General features: G+C 37.2%; 1 protein-coding gene across 4 annotated transcripts in view; it reads right to left on the bottom strand.

Moving 5' to 3' along the window:
* Nucleotides 1-22,762, bottom strand: part of MLF1 (myeloid leukemia factor 1) — a 49,657-nt gene that overhangs the window by 14,060 nt on the left and 12,835 nt on the right. For 2 of the 4 annotated variants that reach the window (XR_004232739.1, XM_031957574.1), the window contains exons 2-3: nt 6,581-6,722; nt 1,126-1,206 (exon numbers count right to left, since the gene is read on the bottom strand). Coding sequence is in view for 3 of the 4 variants with exons in the window: in XM_031957574.1 (XP_031813434.1) it covers nt 1,126-1,206; nt 6,581-6,722 (223 nt within the window). In the remaining variant the exon portion in view is untranslated. The remainder of the gene's footprint in view (nt 1-1,125; nt 1,207-6,580; nt 6,723-22,762) is intronic. The other 2 variants (XM_031957572.1, XM_031957573.1) reach the window with 1 other exon arrangement.

Raw genomic sequence — 22,762 nt, 5'->3', positions numbered from 1 at the left:
TTGTTCTTTATTATTCATTCCTTCTTTCTAGCCAATTTTCTGAAGCTGTCTCTATCCCCTGGGGTGCCTGTCACAATACCTCACACAACATTTCAATAAATATTTGCTGAATTCCATTGAATTTGAGCTTGCATTTCAAACCTATAACAGATGTTCTTTAAAGAGCTTATTAGGAAAGAAAAACTTAGGATAAAGAACTAAATTTGAAAAAAAAAATTAAAGTCTCATTTCAGTGAAATGCATCAAGCAAAAGCAACTCGGTGGGGACTAAAGACATTTTAAGTGCCATCTTCCTTCTTGCCTTCTCCAACAGCACCTCAGTTTAAACCTCAAATAGTTATCTTCACTACTTAATTTCTTGCCCCTACTTCCCTTACGACAATTTTCCACTAGAGATACTATTCCACAACCACACCTTATGCCAAATGAGAACAAATCATAGGACTCCTTTTTAATTTGGCTGCAGTAACAAATAAATTATGGCCCACAAAATCACAGACAGAAATCAGGATTTCAGTCAATGCTTAAAAGTATAATCACATGAGATTCATCTCTAGTCATCCTGATCTATATCTGTCCACAAGACACAGATGGCTCTGGAGGGGAAAGTAAAGCATGTGACTTTGAACAGCCCATCTTCACTTAAATTCAATTCATTTGCATGTCATAGCATCATCTCCTTGATGTCACGGTTGTCTTCACGAACACAGGACAAACATCATCAATCATCCACATTTCTGTACAGATCCATATATCTGTGTGTAAATGTAGATTATCTACAGCAAATATAAAACATCAGGTGAGCATTCATTTTCTTTCTCCCAAAAACTTGTTTAGTCACGGCTCTGAAATTTTCTCAGGAAATCCAATTAATTTTAACACTTACCCAATACAGACAACCAAGAAGCTCAATCTGTCTAGAAATGTCCTATATTGCTAAATATTTCATCTGACTAAAATTTAAATGCAAATTGAGATTATATCAATGCATATTATTTCCAACAAGCAATTATGAGATTAGTAAAAAAAAATGAGTCTACTTTAGTTAAAATGAAAACCAAAATTAAAAAACAAACACTAGCAAAGTCAAATCTTCTAGAAACTGATGTATTTCATAGTACAAACCATGGCACCAAAGCTCCCAAAAGGCATAAGTGAAGATGGATCACCAAAACTGCTAAAAGGAACAAGGGCATGGTTCCTTGCCTAGAAGAAAAATGGCCAATTACTCTTTACTTGCTGCATGACAAGCCCTCAAAAGATGAGGAATTCAAAGCGCATTGTCACAAGGCCTATAACTAAAGAAATTATGTGGATTTTTAATTTTTAAAAATTGGGTGTTTTTTCATGTTTTGTTTATCTGTTTATGATCACAGTCAGACCAGTAATTATAAAGCAAGAAAAATAGTTTTCTTCAAGCAAACAGGAAGACCATTTATCACTGTGAGCATGACTGAACGAGCAGCCATTAAAGACATATGAAAGACTGTATTAAGAGAAATATTTTTTAAATGAACCTTCATATTTCATACCAAAGTTAATTCAAAACATATGATACAATGATTAAAATGCTCTTCTTACCTTTTGACACAGGAGACCAGTTTATCTAGTCTGCTATAAATGCTGATTTAAAACAAGTCATTTTTTTCAAGGTAACTAAATTTCAAAAGTTTACGGTTGTACCTAATAGCTTCCTAAGTACACATTTTATATAAAATAAAAAAAAAATTAATGTAGACCAGCAGTGAAATATATACTTGATTTCTAAAATATTTCTAGTTTCTCGGGGAGAAGTGAAATCCACTCTGCCCTAAAAGTAGTCCCAAAGGTCACTGTCACTGAAAGGAAATTCAAAGTCAGTTTTAGGGATAGGAAATGGCCCTCTGATACTAATTACTTAAGGAGCTCCAGGATGAAATAACTCCCTCTACCACAGGTCCAGACTTTTGCTGCAGCTTAGCGTCTTAGAAATTTGTCTGCATCCCACCCTGCTGGGGGAAGGCAAGGGTCCTGAATGTAAAAGGCCAGATGGATGCAGGTCTTTCTCTCTGATCCAAGCTCTGTAGTCATGATGCCATCTTGTCTCTTTTTTCATTATTCAGAAGATAATACCTGACCATTTACAGGATTTTAGCTTCAGAGCTGGAGGGCACTGTAAAGCTAAAGAAGGGGGAGGGACTTGGTCAAGATCACAAAAAAGAGAAAAAAAGACTGGTGTTAGAACCCAAGACCTCCAACATTGTTTAAACATATGCCTGTAACAGTGCCAAAGTCACTTCCTACAAGTTCCAAATCAATTGGAATTTTTACAGAAAATCTTCTTAACCCTTTGGTGAGAGAAAATACAACCCTAGTTGAGAGAATGCAGAAATCATATATTTACCATGAAATCAACAGAAAAATAACACACTTATATAGAATCAGATGAAATATAAAATATAAATGATATAAGGAATTTTTAAGGCACAATAATTAACAGGAATAGATGCTATTATCTTTAATATATTAATATGATTCATTCTGGGTGCAGTTCAGCCAAGAAGCAAATCTGGTCCTACCAAGATGCTGGCTGGTGGTTTTCTGACAGGACAATAGGAACACGCTAACACGAGGAGCTGGAATAGCTGAAAAGTTGGGGAGTTCGGACCCCAAATGCAGTTCTAGCAGCCCTATGATTACTCATGGGATCTGCTCTGAGCCAGTCCATAGGAGGTTATTGAGAGATTTATGGAATGCTGTGACTGAGACTAAGTCCAAGGACGGTCAGGAGGTCATTCAGGGACCATGTGGCCTCACCACTGTTTCCCTTTTTGGTCTCCTAGAATATAGGCTATGGCTATTCCAGAATTCATGCCTCTCTTCCCAGTGATACCCGCCAGCCCTTGGTGCTCAATTCTTCTTCCTAGGGCCAATATTAGCCTTCTTTCTCCTTCTGTGGAAATTTCATGTGCTTTATCTTTCCATATTGAGTCATTATACTTCTGTGTGCATAACATATTAGTTATAAAAGCCCTTAGATGTCTCCAATATTTTTCAACACTGACCCTTCCTTACAATTGTGATGTCAAAGTCATAGTATGCTATCATTCAATTATGTCAGAAAAAAATATGCCATAAAAATCACTATAATTCATTCTTTTTCATTCTAAGAATTAGGGCAGCCTAAGAATTAGGTGCAATTATAATCTAAGTTTTACTAAAGATAAAATCAACTTATTTTCAGATTTAAGTTTCCTTTTTTGGATAAATGAATCTTTTGTGCATTGTTTACTAGAAAATGGCAGTCCCTGTTTTAAGTGGATTTACTTTGAAGAACAAGTCATCATTTTGGAAGCATATTCATTGGGTATCAGTGTCACAATTTACCATTCAGAGGAACTTCAATGACACTTGGGTTGCAGCCTGGGAGGAGAGAGTACAGTTGTGGAGAACAGAACCAGACCTCAGGGGTCGAGAGACTCTCCTACTAACTAGCTGGGTGACTTTAGGCAATTTATTTGATCTCTCTTGGCCTTGGTTTGCCCATCTATAAAATCAGGGACTTTGAGACCTAGCTCACTTCCTGGGCTCTTGTTTCTTGGATAATTTTCTGACTTTTGTTCCTTGTCTCCATAGTTATGATGGCATGCAGCACAATCAGCACTGATCTTGGCCACTCTCATTGCAATGGGAACTCTTTAGCCAAAATGCAGTCTGGTATTCCATTTGTTTCAAAGGCCACTAGGACATTTTTGAGTTACAGTACCCTGCCTTTTCCTCCCTCCCTCCCCCCAATTCAATTCAATGAATCCTGATTAAACACTTTACTCTGTGCAAAGCCTTAGAAATACAAGGACAAAACCCCAAAACAATGACAATCAATTAGAGAAGTAATAACTGTTTGTTAAGTGCCTACACCTGTATAGAATTTACCACTTCTTGACATGGACAATGCTGTATCTAACCAGATTATTTTGCTATTTAAATGAAAAGATTAAGTTCAAATGGGATTTCCCTCACTAAAATAATAATTTTGCTCCAGCAATAGGTATGTGGCTCAGGGAAGCAGAGTACAAGAGCCTGGGTCCCAGAGGCTCTGGGTAAGTTTGATGCCTCATTTCTCTCCTTCCAACACAATGCTGTGTCCAGTAAGGGTACAGAGCTCATTGGCACAAGGCCAGCCTTTGGGGAGGATATTTTTCTCAATTCTAAAATCTCTTGAAGACAGTCCTCAAAGCAGTGATGGACTGTGAAGGCCATCCAGGAGAAACAGGGAGAGGCATGTGGACCACCTACTCTGACCCCAACCCTTGCTAGGTGGCTCTGGTGTTCCTGTGCATTAGTTCCCTCAGATTACAAGCACTTGTGGTATATCTCTCTCATTAGGTTCAGAGAAAGCTCCAAAGTAAGAACACTTGGAAAAGGTTTTGTGAACCTGAAAGCATTGTAGAAAGGTTAGTCCAATTATGATGAGGAATTGTAGAAATCACAGGTTCTTAACACTCAAATACCTACCATTGCTCTTCTTGGTTAACTTTGAGCTCCAAGTGGTTAAGTGGTGATGCTGAAGAGGGGACCCCGAAACTCTGAAAATCCTTGAAGGAGAAAATCTCCTTCAACAATGCCTCAGTGAGGGACTCTGCCCCAAGGGACAGTTCCACCCTTGTTAGCTGGGTGGGATTGGCTCAGTCCTGAAACTCATTGAATTCAATTCATCTCTCGAGTCTGACCCTTCCAGCCTGGGACATGGAGAACTGGCTGGGAGAGCAGCTTTGTTGTAGCAAACACCACACATATAAAGGATGACTCTCTCCCCCCCCACCCCACCCCCAACACTACCATCTTTGGTACCTCTCACACCTTCACTCTCGAGCTACAAAGTCTGAAACAGATTTGAGGATCACATTTCATCTAAGAAACCACAAACCTTCTCAGAGGAAAACCCTCCAAGGAGTCCCCCTGAACACACCTATTGACTAGACCACTCTCTAGGATGGTTCCAAAGTCTCTGGGTGGCTCCCAGCTTTAATTGCTCAGTTGGCTACTCCCATTAAATTTTAACAACTTAAAACTGCACTTTTGGAGTGCCCTAGGAAGCAGTAAGTCCCTACTCTGCCATAAAATCTGAAATCCGAGAATGGAAGTTGCAGACACTTTGGTGATCTGGCAATCCTTGGAAGGCACAGAAACGAGGCCTGGTAGATAGATGTCCAGGGAACCTCAGTTGAGAAGAGGAATTGGTTTTTGCTCTTCCTCATGGGAGTTCTTTTCTCCACCTTGCTCAGAGTTGGGCTGATCCCCAAGGGGATCCTCAGGGTCCTTTTCAAGTTTCTATACCTGTTTGCCTAAGTTGAGGGTGGTAATTGACTGACTGACAGCAATTAAATAAAGCCTGCTGCTCCACAGACCCACTGGAGTGAGAGCCAAGGGCCCCAGTCTACATATGTTATATTGTCATGAAGCTGTTTTTTTCCTCCAATACCAAACGGAACAAACGGTCAACCAAAAAAGATACAATGGCTCACTGACCCTCATCCCTTACACCCATGGGTGGAAATTAATTTGAAACAAATGTGAGTTAAGCTGCTTAGGAACTTAAAATATTCCCTTCTTTTCAGTTGGACCAAAAAGCACTTTTTCAGATAAAGGTAATTGTCAGGAACAGATAGTCTGCTCCTCATGTCCCCTCTGAATTAGGGAAAAGTTGCTTGGGCATAAAGGACAACTCTCAGCAACCATTTTTTACCTGCTAAACTCATTCCTGTAAATTGAACAACAGAAAGAGGCTGCAGAGTAGCGGATGGTAACGAACGTCCTACACTCCAGGGCTGCTTCTATTTCTCCCATCTTTTGGTTTCTTTGATATTTAGAGCAGAAACTTCCCCCAAGTTGGAATCACGGATGTTTATGAGAAACAATGAATAGGAAGGTTAAGGTAACATTGCCCACTCAAGGTTTACTTTTCTTTCTCTGGGGGGGGGGGGGGGGGGGGGGGGGGAGGAGGGGCACGCAAGGTAGTTAGGATAGTAATGAGAAAAGTGTTTGTAACTCAGCTTATTCCTCCACTCTACCTAGCAGGCAAAAAGGGCTAAAGGGCAGTCAACAGCCCACATCTGTGTCCACTCTGTCAAAGCCCAAGGAAAAAAACAAACAAACCAAAAAATGCATTCTACTGTCACTTGTGCTAACAGCCCCAGGTGTAATTTCACAATTTAAGAGTAAGAAAATTACAGGTAACAAACATGTTTCTTGATTATTTCCTTAAAATACGATGTGAGAAATTAATTGTTAATTAATATGAGGGACAAATGAGTATCATAGCAAAAGTTTTTGGTTAAATGTATGGATAAACTGTAGTTCTATAATCATGAGAATTTAGTACAAGCAAATCCTATGACACAATTTTAAAAATTGTCATATTACAGAGTTTTATACATCTTTTGGGTTAATCCCATCCATCCCAGGAAACATGGCAGCTTCAATGCTGATAGTTGTGACCCAAAAGCAGCCTTAAGGAATTAAATGCATTATGATATTTTCTATTTCTTTCCTAAAATTCCTATCATTTTCTTATTAAGAATCTTCAAAATAAAGAACCTACACAACAAGAAACTTTATCATCATCATCGTCATCATCGTGACGAGCTCTCCCACCACCAGCAATGCTGAGAAGTTGTCCAAAAGGCTGAGCCAAACTTTTCATCATTTGACGCATATTTTCACTCTGAGAAGAAAAGGTGTCTCTGTGGAAAAGAAACAGAAGATAAGAAAAAAAAATCATTAATGATGGATTTCAAGTACCATGAAAAGACTCTATTTGAGCTGATGAATACTTTAAAAAGAGCAAAAATTAAACAGATCTATCTTACAATAAAGAATCCTCCACAATATCTCATTCTGTTTTTCATTTAACAAATGGTTTTTTAAAATTAAATATTCTAAATAAACCAAAGGGCATTCCAGTAGACACTGAAGATACAGACAAATCCTTGCACCCACAGAACTTCCATTTTATTAAGAGGGAACAATAAGTACATAGATAAATACATATCAAGAGACTTCCAAAAAGAAAGAGCTTTGTCACAGCAAAAAACTGAAAACAAAACAGATGCCCACTGATCAAGGATCGCTTTAACAAATTGTGGTACATGAATGCAATAGAACATCACTGTGCTAGGAAAAAATTGTGCTCAAATAAAGAGAAGCATAGAAACTTAGATAACACAGCAAAGTGAAGACAAACAAGAAAATAATATATACCAGGAAATGCAACAATGTAAATGGAAAGAACCACCACCAAAAAACAATCAAAACTGAATATTGTAAAATTATAAAATACAAGCTTGGTTCCAAAGAAGAGATATGAGGAGACTTCCCACTCTTGCTCCTTTGCAGATACAGGGATCCTCAAGTGTCCAACACTGCACAGATCATCAATGTGCTGTTGGTTTTAGGAAATTTTTTTTCTTCTCTTTTTAAAAAATTCTTTGTTATAAGAATGGCTGAAAAGAGGAAGGACAAGGAATACAAAGGGAAATGCAGACAATGTAAAAACAAGAGATCTAACAAAGGCCTCCTCCTCTTTAGAGATGACCACTAAACTGCACCATGAAGGCAACTAAGACCTTACATATAGGAAGCACTTTAAATAAATGCTTGATTGTTTGGATGAGGTAGAGGTGAGGGGGAATATTTTTATTCCAGATGTGGAGAAAACAGGTGCAAAAACGATTCAGTTGAAAAATGGCATGCTGTGTGTAGATGACGGTCACTAGGCAAACTTGCCTAAGACAGACCATTGAGAAAGAGAATAATATGAAAAAATTTAAGAGCTCTACCTATCTAGCTGAAGATTTTGTAGTTTACTTTGAGGCAATAAGTTAGGCTGCCCAGGTTTCTGAGGAGAGTGCCAAATGTAAATTTGGGGGCAGTGTGGAAGCTGTTTGAGAGGGAAGAGGTGAGAAGGGCTCACACTATACAAAGCAGCAGGAACTGAGGCTCCCAGGAAGGGGTGTGCATATATGTATGTGCTTGAATGACTGTATATATGTGTGTGTGTGTGTGTGTGTATGTGGGGGGGGGACTGCCACCTCCAGCTGGTAACTGGGTTCCCTCCATCTTAGGCACCGACATCCCAGGACAGTGAAGCTGAGAACCCTGGAAATGGCCAAACTTCCAGGTAAAGGCCCTCTCTTCTTGTCCCTCAGAAAACAGGCCCTGTCAGACATACAACCTGACCCCTGCTACTGCAAGGCACTTGAAAGGCAAGCTCCTGTCCCCAAGTCTTGGCTCTACTGATGGCTCCATGTCACAAAGGATCCGTGTCTCTGGTGGAGACCACCCCACAGCAGCCTTGCGTCTCTTCTGGCCCTTCACTATGAGGCTCCCCCGGACTCTCCCATCTGACCAGCAGCAGAGAGCTCCCACTTTATGTTTCTATTTATATCCTCAGTGCGTTGTTTCTGGTAAATACTTAATGCTCTGTTCACTCGACTGGAAGCAATAAGACTTGACAGAAGGAATTTCTAAGGCAAAGGACGACTCCCTCAAAGGTGGCAGGCACAGCAGTCACTTCAAGAGATGCAGGTGAGGTTGGAGGCAGGAACATGAGACCTTTATGTGAAGGGGTCAAGCAGGGCTGGAATTCAGGAGACAAAGGAGGACTGCATTTGGGGCTCTGACAGTCACCTGCATGAAAAGTTACACCAGAACCAAGAGAAACATGCAAAAAAGAGCCCAGGACGGAGGTTCGATGGCTGGAGGCAGACAGAATGAATGACAGACCACAGAAGCCCCTGGCTGAAACTCGGCTTCTCCCCCAAGCTTACCAACCTCCTTTCATAAATCACTACAAACCCCAGGAAAGCCCACTCATTTAGCAAACTCGGGGCCCAAACTATCTCAACCCATTCTCAAACTTCCAAGTGGCTCAGAGCCCCTTCTGGGGAGCAGAACTATGCTGCAAGGTGACCTTAGATAAAGTACATGACTGATGCTCTTGTACTGAAGGCAATTAATGAAAACTCGGATACAATAGTATACAAGCATATATGTGTGTGTCTATAATTTTCCCAGTTAACTAATTCTAAAACAACAATATTCATCTAATCCCATTGTGTCGAATACCATTTGCAGAAGGTTCAAAGTCATGTAAAAGACACTGATCCCCCAGAGTCAGATGACCTGGGCACTTGAGCCTTGTGGACAAGAGCCTATACCATTCCCACTGACTATTTGTCTTTTATCATCTTCACCAAGTTCCCAGGTCTGAGTGAAAACTCAGATGTTTAAATTTAATGATTAGTGATTTTGAAGCCTTTTATCTGATTCTTTTTGTTCAATAATATCCAAATGCCAAAGCTACTGAGTAAAGACGCCATAGAAGATACAATAATATAAAAAGCTTACAAACCCAAAAGGGTGGACAACACGAACTCAAATCATAGACTCCCTTCACTGGACATCAATTCACATAAATCTTTGAAATGGTTCCTTTCATCCTTCTTACATTATATTCATAAGGAATAATTTGTTCATAATTTGTTCAGCCATTCTCCATTTGATGGGCACTTCCTGCTTAGTTCTAGTTCTCTATTTCTACAAAAAGAGCTGTTAGGAAACTGAGGGGGGAAAATCTTTGTTTCAAATTTCTGATAAACATCTCATTTCTCAAATAAATAGGGAACTGAGTCACTTACAAAAATAAGATATACAATATATAATCAAAAATATCAATGGGCAACTTATATAGCTATCCATAATATGGAAAAAAATTCCCCAAATCACTAATTAGAGAAACGTACATTAAAACAATTCTAAGGTACTACTACTACCTTCACTCTCAGCAGATTAGCTAAAGATTCCAGAAAAGGAAAATGACAAATGTTGAAGGAGATGTAAGAAAATAGGTACTCTGATGCATTTGCTGGTGGAGCTGTAAATAAGTCTAATGTTCCGAAAAACCTTAAGCTAAAGCTTACTAAGCTTTACTAAACCTAAAGCTACTAAGCCTATATACCCTCTGATCCAGTAATAACACTACTAGGTTTATTGCCCCAAGAAACAAAAAAAAAGGGAAGGATCTATATGTACAAATATATTTTTGCCAACTCTTTTTGTGGTGACACAGAATTGGAAACTGAAGGGATGTCTGTGCTTTGGGAATTGGCTGAACATACCATGGATATGAATGTGATGGAATACTGTGTTGTAAGAAATGAAAGGGTTGATTTCAGAAAAATCTAGTCAGATTTGCATAAGCACAGCAAAATGAACAAAACCAGGAAAACAATTTATACAGTATTATTATAATTAACTGTAAAAGACTTAGTGTGACTGAGTAACATTTCTCTTTCAAAGGATTCCATTTCAAAAGAGTTATCCACCTCCAAAGAGACTGGAACACTCAAGAGTGTAGACTGAAGTACATTTTTATCTTGTTCTTTTTGGGGGAAAGAAATATGGCAGATGGAGAAATTTGTTTTGTGACACTATACATATTATAATGAGTTTTATTTTTCTTGGCTTCTTAATGAGTGGGGAAAGGGGAATAAAAGAAAAAAAATTCAGAACTTAAAAATAAAATTTAATTTGAAAAAAAAAAAAAAAGGCAAAGGAGCCAAGAACAAAAATCAGAAATCAGAATAGCCACTACAGATTAATGCAAGGATTGCTTTATTGTCCTGATAACTGTTTTGATGTAAGAAAGGGAAAATGTTAAAGATGTAGATTAAACATTTTTAAAAGTTGCTATATATTTTTTGGTACATATGGATCCTTTTTCCACTTTTTTTTTTATTTCTTTGAAGTACTACCCAATGGTGGTATATATAAGCAGGTTCAAAAGGTATATGTAATTTACTTACGTTTTTGAAGACAGATCCAAATTGCTTTCCAGAATGGTTGTGCTATTTATTTATTTCATAGCTCCATTAATAGTATATCAATAGGTTTACTTTCCCACCATTTTACATTCCCAACTTCCTCAACATTTGTCACTTTCTTTTCTTTTCTTTTTTTTTTTTTGGTCATCTGATGGGTATGAGGTAGAACTTCACAGTTGTTTTTAATTTGTACTACTGAAAACATTGGTACTTGGGGCACTTTTTTCTTTTGACTGTCAAGTTTTTTTTTTTTCCCCTATGAAAACTGTCTTTTCATTTACTTTATCAATTTTGAGAATGGCTTTGTTTTATTTTTTTGTTATTGTTATAAATTTGAATCGATTCCTTATAGAGCTTACAAATGAGGCTTTGATCAGAGAAATTTACTGTAAATATTTTTCCTGTTATCTGCTTCACTTCCAATTTTAGTTATTGATGTTGTTACAAAACCAATTTTGTGTAATGAAAATTATCCATTTACATTCTTTGTTTACATTCTTTTGTTTTGTAATGAATTATTCTTAACTGGACCCTAAGCCATTACTCAAATCCTTCCATCTTGGTTGTTCTGAGCCAATGGGAAAGCCATTAAGAAGCTCAAAACCACCTGTAGGCCAGAGGTAGGCTGGTTATAAATATATATAGTTCTATTAATTTCTCACTAGGTTACACAGTTGAGAAAACTCTTCATCTTATAAAGATTATTTCAGGCCTGGCACTGACACCTTAGACATACCCTTGGCCCCTGTGACCCTGCTTTCTGATAAGATGGCTCCTCTTAGAATCTCCAGAGATTTAAAGGTAGGCCTGCTTTCTCTTCATTTCTAATCAGGCTGCAATCCAGACTCTTTCATCATGACCCAGAAAATGTGAGAAACAAAGATCATCAACAAATAAGAGTTTCTGGAGGATCTCTTCTATTTGGACACAAGAGCGATATAAATACCTCTGAGGAGCATACATTTCTGGGTTTTATGTCAGAACTTCCATCATCAGAGAGGTATTATCTCTGTTGTATTTATCACAAAGCTTTGCAAGACTTTATTAATACACACAATCTTCTTGGTGGAAGAGATCCTTTAAAACTCTTACTGGTTAAGTATTTGATGTGATCAGCAAGAGTGGTAGTTGCCTTCCTTGTTCTTGTCATTTTTACTGCTACATCCCCAATATATGTGTAAGGTAATTCTCATAAATACTATATAAAAATGAGAAAAGTATATAAATTAGGAGTTGTAAGAGCCTCAACTACTTTTTTTTGGACAGTAATACCACCTGTGATTCTTCTCCTTGCCCAATACTTTTGATACCTTCCCTCTTCCCCCATAAAATTTGTAGATATATCTTTGGTGAGTTTAGAAGCTGTTGCTTAACTCTGTGTCATGGATTCCTTTGGTAATTAAAGCCTAAATGGAGCAAGCCTTCTTCTCAGAATCATGTTTTTAAATGACAAAAAGAAATGCTCAATTTCTGTTACAGATCATGAAAATAAAGTAATTATTTTCCTTCCAAGTTCATGGACCTCTTGCAAACTACCCACAGACCTCCTCAGATACAGGCTTTCCAGCCTGCTTAAGTCTGTGCAAACAGCAATTGCCACATTTTTCTTCTTCCAGACTCAGATATGCAATGGAAAAGTGATAAACTTGAAATGCCTGCACTAGATGGTCCACTCTCTGCGTTTCCATTTCTGTACATGGGAAATGCGGTGTTGGAGAAAAGCTCATTTAGGAAATGTTAGCAGATGTTTTCCTTTGTATGTTAATTTGTTGTTTTTCTGACAGTTTGTCTACAAAGACCCTCAGGAAGATGAAATTCACCAGCGTCTCAAGCCAAGCTTTCTGTAGACTTCTTTTTCCCTTCTACTGATGTTTGCTGTTTTATAAGATGATGCTCCTGGCTAATATCTTTTCCTCTTCCATTATAGCATTTTGTGTTCCATGTCTGCTCTCGGTGGCCATCTCCCTACCCTTTTGGCAAAGAGACCAAATGTTTCTTGATTAAGAGAGTTGGGGGCTTTTCAGAGCTCTTCCTAATTATTCTAAATCTTTTGCATCAGTTAAAACTTTGGAAGGAAATATTAAGGTGAAACCTTTACCTTTTGTATTTCTCACTTTTCTGAATTAATGGTTCATTAGAACAGATCAGATTGAAGCAATGGCTTTTCACTTTTCATCTTCATCTTCACATTTATTCTTTCTTGTATTTTGATCTGCCTTTATATTTGACCTTCTTATACCAGAAAATGGATCCTTGATGCCCACTATCAGTAACTGCTCTGTAATATGATTTAATTTCTTTGCATTTTGTTCAGTATTTACTCACCATGTTTAGCATCTTTAAACTATTGAGAGACTTTCACCATCTGAGGGCAACAAGGCTTCTGACCAATTTATCAGCTTCTGATCTTTCATTTCTGCAAGGTCACTAAGTATGAAAAGTGTATGAAAGGTCTTTTCAAGAACTTCATTTACTTCCATGGTGATAAATCCCAAGGTTGGAGTTTAACTTAGAATAATAAGACCTGAGATCAAACCCCAAAGCTCTGTTTGCCATTCTTATAAACTGCTGACCGCAGTAAGTGATCGTGACCCTCTGCGCCTCAGTTCCCCATTGGCCAACTGAGGGAGCAGCATAAGAAACCCCTGAGTACTGGACTCAAGGCCCTCTGACACAGAAAGAAATGTGGGCATATTAAATGCAAAAACCTTCATTTCCTATCTCCTCTTTTTTTTTCCCATAGAACTCATGTCCTAGTCTTAGTCTGAGTGCCTAAAGCCAGATTAAAAAGGCTGAGGCCAAGTCATCATCCCAAGATGCTGGAAGATGCCCAAATTTGACAATATACACGAATATAGAGGATTCACCTAACATTCTTCTTTTTCTCCTCCCAGAGGTCCTCTGCGGTTCCTGGTTCATAATGGTGATGTTGCTAAAATCTGTTTCTTCATCTGTTTTCTGTTTTAGGGATAGTAACTCAGATGCCTCCCAACTCCCAAGAAAACTGGGCTTAGGATCTGACTTACAATGTGGATCTGTAAAATGTGGTGATCATAAAGCACCAATTGAGTTCTTCAAATATTCAAGGCCAGCTCCTAGGGATGCTGTATCGAGTCCACCCCTATGTTTCACTTTAGTAAGCAATATCACTTTAGGCAAGATGGTGATAGATGGGTGGAATGGCAACAGATAGGCAAATACAGAACATGTTAAATAATAACAACCTAAGTGTGTTGATCAATAGTTCCATAACAATCTTCCTCAGAATAGCTCAAGTGTCCCAGGGCTCCATCCTTGGGCCTGTCATGTTTGGTTTTTCACCAGTAACTCAGATGAAGATAGAACACCCATCAGATGGGCAGATGGAACAATGATGTTGATAAATAATATCATAGATCTGACAAATGAATGCTGAATTTAAACCAAATGGTTGCCTGGTTCAAAATAATTAGACAAATAAGGATAAAGCCTGTTATTTAGTAGACATTTAGATATTTAGGGGAGAAGCAAAAGTAATCCTCTTGGCAACAGAACAAAAAAGTCTAGGATGACTGACTGGGACAAAACAAAGCAAAAAAATAAATAAATAAAAGCAATCAATGTCAAGTCCTGTATTTTGTCTTTAAAAAAATCAATCATATGTACCTAGGATGTGGGGAGAAACTTTTTTTTAGCAATTAATGCGGAAAAAATATACTATTAACTCTCAGTGACCTCAGGAAGAATTAGCTGCCTAATCTGCAAAGTAAGGGGTTTATGGTTTACAGCTACTTATTAGCTTTTCCAAATCTGAGACCCAATGAACGCTTTTGTTTCCCTTTCCAAAGAGAACCTCTAAGTTATCCTTCCACTTGGTTAGATCTTCCTTTTAATTTCTGGTTTGATTTGAAGAAAAATATTGATGTCACTGAACAACAACCTCACATTTAGAAAACCTATAGTTAAACTATCATTTATTTATAGTAGCACTCGCACCTGCACTTGGTCTACTCTTTTTTGCCAATCTCTTAAAGAAGCTGTCAAATGAGAAAAGGACTGCACAATACTTGGCGCCATTTTGGCTTGTTTTGGGGACTGCCATGACCAAAAAACTGATCGCCTGCTAGCTCGGTAGGGACTCAGATCCCGGACAGTTTGTTGCTCAGTGTCACATGGTAAGTAAGACAGTGAGAGAGCTTGGCTCAGAGCTAGAAGTCAACAGTGAGGGGCCTGCACATAAACACAAGGAGATTAATTTGGATAAGCTGGATAGAACCAAAGAAGTGATGGGAAAAAGAAACCTGAAGGAGAAGAGGAAAGGTTTCCAAACCCAACGAGCGGAGGAGAAGCACAAGCAGAATGACACAATGCCGTGGTCCATCAGACCGAGAGCTGCTCCTAACGAAGCACTGTCGACTCCGGTCTCTAAAAGATGTCACAAAACAAATGACGTCACCGTCATCTACACTAACAATGGGTCTTTTTCAGAACTGACTATAAAAGTGAAACAAGGCTGTCCCCGCTCCCCACCGCAGCACGCTCTGCCTACAGGAGCACAAGGAAGGGGCACTGAAGTGACCCCGTCTGCCATATTGCTGTCCACAATCTCACAAGGAACGTTCTCGTTCCGACACTCCTGACATCTCTATTTCACACAGGATGACAACCACAGCCAAGTGCTACAGCCTTGGAAATAGGAAAAGTGGAGCCATAGAGAAGGGAAAAAAGCTAGGCCACTTGTGGGACCCTCCATGGAACCCCTTTCTGAACGAGCTGTCTTTCCACAGGATCCCTCAGGTTAGAATTATACAGGGTAAGTCAGTCCAAGAGAGATGCTCAAGAACAAAATTTTGAAGACACAAAGAGAAATCATTTTTAAATCTTGTTTTTTATTTTGAACTTTACAAACACCAAATAAAATGAGAACTTCCATATACACAGCAGAACAGAAAAAATACAAGATACTGTGAATCTCTAAGATAGCCAGTTCTCTTTTCTTTTTTAAGTATATAATGAATTCCATCCATAATTTCAAAACTGTCCTTGTTAGGTTGTGATGCCTTTTGGTCTTTCCTTCTGTTCTCTTCTGTGCATTTTATAAAATACTCCAATAAATTTTTCTTTCTTTCTTCTTTTTTTCACAATCCTTCCCTCCCAAGTTCCCCTTCAGTTGAAAAACAAATCAACCTAATAAACATGGTCAAGCAAAAACAAATTCCTACCTTGGCCATGTCTGAAAATATGTCTTCTTTTACAGATGAATCTATCACTTCTCTCAGGAAGTGGGTTAGCATTCTTCATCATAAGTCCTTTGGAAACATGGTTTGGTCACTGCTTAAGTCTTTCAAAATTATTTGTCTTAACAATGTTGTTATTGTATTAAAAACTTCACTCCATATCAATGTTCCTTTAAATTTTCCCTTGTTTCTCCAAAACTATCCCTTTTGTTGTTTCTTATGGCATGATAATATCCCATTACTTTCCTATACCATAATTTGTCCAGTCAATTAATAAATATACTCCCTTAGTTTCCTGTTCTTTGCTGCTATGCAGGTATTGCTAATATGAATATTTTGGATCTTCGAATTCTTTTCTTTTGATCTTTTTAGGATACAGCCCTAGTAATAGTTCTCACTAGATCAAGTTGGGTGACTTTTTGTGCATGGTTTCAAATTTCTTTCCAGAATGGCTGAACCTAATAATGCACGCAAGCTTCACCAACAAGGCATTAATGTATCCATTTTCCCCACAGTTCTTCCACTATTTGTCACCATCCTTTTTTGTCATCTTTGCAGTGTGAGAAATGGAACCTCAGGAAGGTCTAAATGTTCACATCTCTATTAATGATTTAGAAATGTTCTTATACTACTATATAAATATAGCTTATATTTCTTTTTCTTTGCAAACCATCTGAACAAAAATGTGATCAAAGCACAGAAAATGAATCCTACGGCATGGCACAATTCTGTAAAAAAGAACATCAGGAACGCTGTGTCACCCTCCAATATTAATCATCTGTTAATTGCTCCAGTTGCATTTTTTATATACTCCTTTATAAAATTAAAGTTGTCTGGTAGGTTCCCTCTACTTAGATATTCTTCCCTTTGGTTAAATATTTGTTTTCCTCTTTGCTGAAATGCTTTCTCTTTTTTGAAGGATAGTTTGAAAACAAAAACAGGTTTTTTAAAAGACATTTACAACTGGAGAAAAAGGATCAAAAGATAAAAGAAAAAAATAGTGCCCATGCTCAAGACAGATGAAGCATCTAGGATGAAACAAAGGAGAGAAAGTGAAATTGTTCAGTTCTTATTTGGATTGTTTACCTGCCAAGGAGAATGACCTTTACACTAGAAAGGACAGAACAAAAATAACTTACACGGAGTTCTTACTTAAAAGAAGAAAAGAAATAGTAAGAGAGCATCTAGTTTTCCTTTAATGAATTCAAGGCTGGCCAGAGTGAACCACACCCAAGGGTACTGAGTGTGGTTGCTGAGCCAAGTGGCTCATAAAGGTAAAGAGCTAGCTAAAAAATCATGGAAAATGATTCTAGAAACAAGAAATAGAGTCCATATGTCAGTGGCATATGGTGACACACACACATACTGGGGAAGACTGAGATGATAGGTTCCTTTAAATGCAGGGGGTGAAAGACAGTCTTTCCCAGTGAATTAAGGCCAGAATCCACATGAGAACCCCCCAGGAACAGGGGGAACAAAGTCAAACCAAGGGGGCAAACTGGCTGAGACACCAAAACCTCCACATCAATCAACAATGGAATGAGGCTCACCAATGGCCGCTATTATTTCTGGACTGAGTAAGATAGAAGCCCTAATATCCCTGTCTTCCCTCCCCTTCAAAAAAGAGAAAAAAAAAAGACGAAGAAATAGTTTGATTTTCAAAAAACAGGGAGCAGAAAGTCTACAAACTCTAGGCCAATAAACGTAACTGTTTCTGGGGAAATTCTAAAACAGATTAAAGAGATGACTTCCAAGACAGGGGAGTTGGAAGGGGGGAAAAAGGAAGGGAAGAGTAATGACAAGCAATATCAACCTCATCAAAGACAAGTTGTCTAAGACCAAGCATTTCATTCTGTGAAAGAACTTGTAAACTATAAAATGAGAGCCTGTTGCTATTTTTGAGAAGACAGTGGAAAGATGACCATCAGACCAGAACACCAGCTTCCCAACTGGTGGGATGGCAGCACTTGGAGATGTCCACAAAACTGTTTGTAGAGGCTGCTTACCATCTTATCAATCTATAAGAGCAGAAACTCCATACTTAGCAAATCTGCAAAGGTAGCTAAGAGCTAACACCCGAGATCAGGATCCCGAAGATCTTGACAGGCTATGCAAGGGTCCTCAAACTTTTAAAATAGGGGGCCAGTTCACTGTCCCTCAGACTGTTGGAGGGCCGGGACTATAGGAAAAAAAAACTTTGTTTTGTGGGCCTTTAAATAAACTAACTTCTAGCCCTGGGTGAGGGGGATAATCGTCCTGAGCTGCCGCATCTGGCCCGCGGACGTAGTTTGAGGACCCCAGCATTAGGCTGAATTTCATTACGTCAAATTCAATAAGGGTACGTAAAGTCTTAACACATGGTCACAAAAATCCACCTTTGGATCACACTGGAGATTCATTTTGTACATGGACGTACAACTCTCACTGCAGCATCTCTGGATAGGACAAATTCACATTCTGTGGAGACTGAATGACCTAAGAGCAAGATTTGTATTCAAATTCTGACTCTTGGCACTTCCTACCTACTTGACTTCTAAGTTCCTTGGGAAACTCTAAGACTAACTTATTCATTAAATGTGGCCACAGAGAGGCCCTGACTCTGACCTTTTTCTTTTCCTCATGGCCCAGTTCAAGTCTTCTTGGCTACTCTGAGCAGCTCTTGGTGTGAGCAATTTTGATACAACTTTATTATCATCAGTTTAGGGAACACTGAAGAGATTAGAGTTAAGGAGAGAGAAAATGTTTCTCCCTATCTTCAATACCACAATCCAAAAGTCATATTTAAGCAAAATTTATCAAAAGACAATAAGTTATACTGACATTTATGGAAAATTGGGAGAAAAAGGTAAAATAGTCTGACAATACATGTCACAGAATTACTGACTTTCAAGAACTGCAATGGCCCTTGGAGGACAGAACAATAATCCTTTCTATAGTTTTAAGTGAAGGATGATCCATACTTTGCTTCAAGACTTTTGAGGAAGAATCATCAGCTCCTAAAGCAGCCCTACATCTGGATCCTCTCAGGATCCAATTCAATAAGCATTATTCAATTTCTACACCATATAATGAAGGGAATGTGTGAGCAATGCTGATTAAAAAAACAAACAAAAACAAACAAACAAACAAACAAACAAAAAAACCAGTGAAAAGCAGTCTCTGCTTTCCAGCTTGCATTGTAATGAGGGAGAGATGCAATAGTAAGCAAATAATTCAATACAATATATTTTGAAGCAAGATGGATCATTATAATTCAAGGTATATTTTGGACTTTAAGAAGAGACTTGTCACCAATAGGTTGACCACTTGGAGATGAATTCACTGGCAACTAATGAAACTCAGAAAAATTCAAAAAGGCCTTAAGTCCTACGAAGTACCTTTTTGTTTCCATATTGATGGCTGGAGTAAAAGGGGCCAGGAAATATTAATTTAACCTATTCATGCTTTGTATTATGTGAGTTCTTTGTTCAATGACTAACTGAACAAAAAGAATCATATCGCTCTTAAAGTTGATGATCCCAGATCCTCCTTGAAAAGGTGAATAAGGAAGCTGGTGGAGTCGGCTTTGCCATGCATCCAGAAGTAATAAACACTTAAGAGGCTATTATGTTATCTCATTATTAAAGTTTATGACAAATAACTGAAAAAAGATCACAGAGGGAAAATTGTAACTTACCTGCCAACACCTGTTGCAGAGAATGAAGAGGAAAAGAAATTCTATTAAAAACCTGTTAAGACCTTCTTCCAATTAAATTTTAACATGTTTTTTGATACTCAGTGGCTTCAATGCACAAGCAGGCATAAAGTAAAGTCCATGAAAATTGCATGTTGTAAAAAGACTAGGATTGAGACATGAGATTAGTCAAAGACACGTAGACTTTCTTCAAGAAAAGAATGGGGAGAATTGATAAATAGCTGAATTGTGGATCAAAGCCTAGCATTTTCATCTTTTTACTGTTGTTGGTTTGTTTTTTCCTTTCTTGTAATTTTTTCCCCTTTTAATCCTATTTTTCTTGTGTAGTGAAATATGTTTAGAAGAACTGCACATGTTTAACCTCTAGTGGACTGCTTGTTGTCATGGAGAGGGGGAGAAAAATATGGAACACAAGGCTTTGCAAAAATAAATGTTGAAAACTATTTTTGCATTTATTTGGAAAAGAAAAGAAAAAAACAGGGAGTTGAGAACCAAGTTGGGAATCTTTCTTTCTTTAATCTTTTAAAAATATTTATTTTTAAACTTAACAGAAAATAGGGAAAGAAAAAAAGATACTGACATATGCACAGAACATAAGAGAGAATTCAAACTATAAAGCAATAAATTTCCATTTCAAGAAAGCCTATTTAATAAATACCACTATTTGTGTGAGCTATCAATTTTTTTCTTTGCTTGTTAGGTTTTCTTTTGTTTTCTGCTGTGCGCCTTATATTTTATTCTTTTTGTCACTCACCATCCCAAGAGGGCTATAATTAAGTGCAGATATATATGTATACATGTATAATACACAACAATGTATATATACGCACACCCGTATTGTGCACATATACACAAACCTCCATGTATATGCAAATATGTATATGTGTTATATATACATGAAATATATATACACACACAGATTTGACAATCATATACATATAGATGCATATACATTCATATTTCTCCATGTAAAAGACCATACTATACTTGTTTATCCTCTGTTTTTGTGAAGGTGGAAAACATCTTCCTTCATAAATCCAAGTCTTTCCATATCAAACTGGGAATCTCAGACAAATGAAGTGATTTTATTTGCTCAAACAAGAGTCATTCTCAATCAACCTGTGACTTTTTCAAGACTACTGACTTCTGTTAAAAGTTCAAAACTAAAGGAATTAAAATGAAATAAAAAGCTAGTATGAGCTATTAAAACAAGTGCAATATGACCTATATTTAAATGAGCTATTAATGCCCTCAAAATAGGAAATTAATAGAGGGGAAAATGACATTTACGACAATTTTAACAATTCTATACAAAATATTTAACTGATGTAAATCAAATGCTGCTAGGAGAAACTCCAAATAGCTTATAAAAAACTGCTTTAATTCACAAAGTTTCAATTTACCTCATGTTATATAACGTAAAGATGGGTAGAATTTAAACTTGTTTGAAAACTTTACTGAGAAGGATGTTGAAAGACTATAAGCAGCATTATGGGTACCTCATAAAATGAGAAAGAGTACAAAGCACATCTTTGAGCAATATATGATTAAGAGACCTACCTAATGCAGTCATCCTGGAAATTTCTGTATTAAGTTTAAAATGCTGAAAAGATACACACTCAATTTTAACATTTTATATTCTAAATTTAAATATGGAAACGGGGAAAAAAGCTACAATCATCCTTAAGTAATCAAGGTGTATAAACACATATTTTTTTATAATGGCAAAATTAGAACAGCTTACCTCTTAAGCGTTCTCATTGAAAAAAAAAAATGACACTCTCCGCCCCCCCTCCCCCACTATCTTTTGCCTTCTAATAACATAAAGACTTGTTTAATTTGGAACTATATCTCCAAAGTGAATAAGCTATGTATATTCTTTGAATCAGCTATATGACTGCCAAACTTATACTACTAAGAAATCAGTGAAACATTTTAAACTTATATTGGGTTGCTCACTATCTGGGGGAAGGGAAAGATAGGGAAGGAGGGAGAAAATTTTGCAATGCAAGGTTTTTCAAGGGTGGATGTTGAAAACTATCTTCACATTGAATCTATTTTGAAAAATAAAAAGCTATTATAAAAAAAGAAACTAGTGAAAGAAAAAAAGGATCTCTATGTATAAAATTATTCATAGCAACTCTTTTCATGGTACCTAAAGTTAAAAAAAAGCACAGAGGGCTTTCTAATGGAGAATGGCTAAACAAATTTTGATATATGAATACAACGGAATGTTACTGTGTCATAAAAAATAATGAAATGGACATTTCAGAGAAACCTGGGAAGAGCTCTGTGTGGTGATGCAGAGTAAAGTAAGCAGAACCAGGAGAACTTACAAAATGAAATTGATTTTTTTGATCAATATACACACTAGTTAAGTCTTGTCAGAAAGAAGTGATGAATTTAAAATATATATGTATATATAGAAAAATACCTTGTATGTGAACAATGTGGGAAATTAATTTTGTTGATTTATTCAAGTACGTATTTTCAAGGCTTAGTTTTTCTTCTTTTTTCTCCCTCTTCAATTTATTCAAATAGGGGGAGGTTTAGTAGGCAGCACAAATTATAAAGGTAGAAATAAAAGATAAATTGTTGAAAAGAATTATGAGTGGTAGTATCATCAAAGATATCACATTCTGAAAAATTCTGCACCCCAAACAAGCCCATCCAGCACATTAATCTTATTATGGGTATTTTAATAAATCATAAACAAGTCTTTATATTATTTCATTTCTAGTTCAAGATTGATTTCTATGCTAACAAGACTATAAATAAGTTCTTTAAAATTTGAGGCTTGTCTAATTTGATGAATTTTTATATTTAGTGTATAATTTCCCCAGCTATATAAATAAGCTGCAATTTATGACATTAAATTAGTTTGAAAATTTTTTAAGGTATAGATATTCCCTTTTCAGTTTTTAGAAATTTAATTCAAACAAAACTGATCCTTATTGAAAATTTCCAACCTCACTTAAGGATGCATAAAG

Source organism: Sarcophilus harrisii, chromosome 3 (genome assembly GCF_902635505.1).
Source record: "Sarcophilus harrisii chromosome 3, mSarHar1.11, whole genome shotgun sequence".
Classification (NCBI taxonomy): domain Eukaryota; kingdom Metazoa; phylum Chordata; class Mammalia; order Dasyuromorphia; family Dasyuridae; genus Sarcophilus; species Sarcophilus harrisii.
The sequence above is the reverse complement of the archived record's forward strand: the minus strand, read 5'-3'. Positions and strand labels throughout refer to the sequence as shown.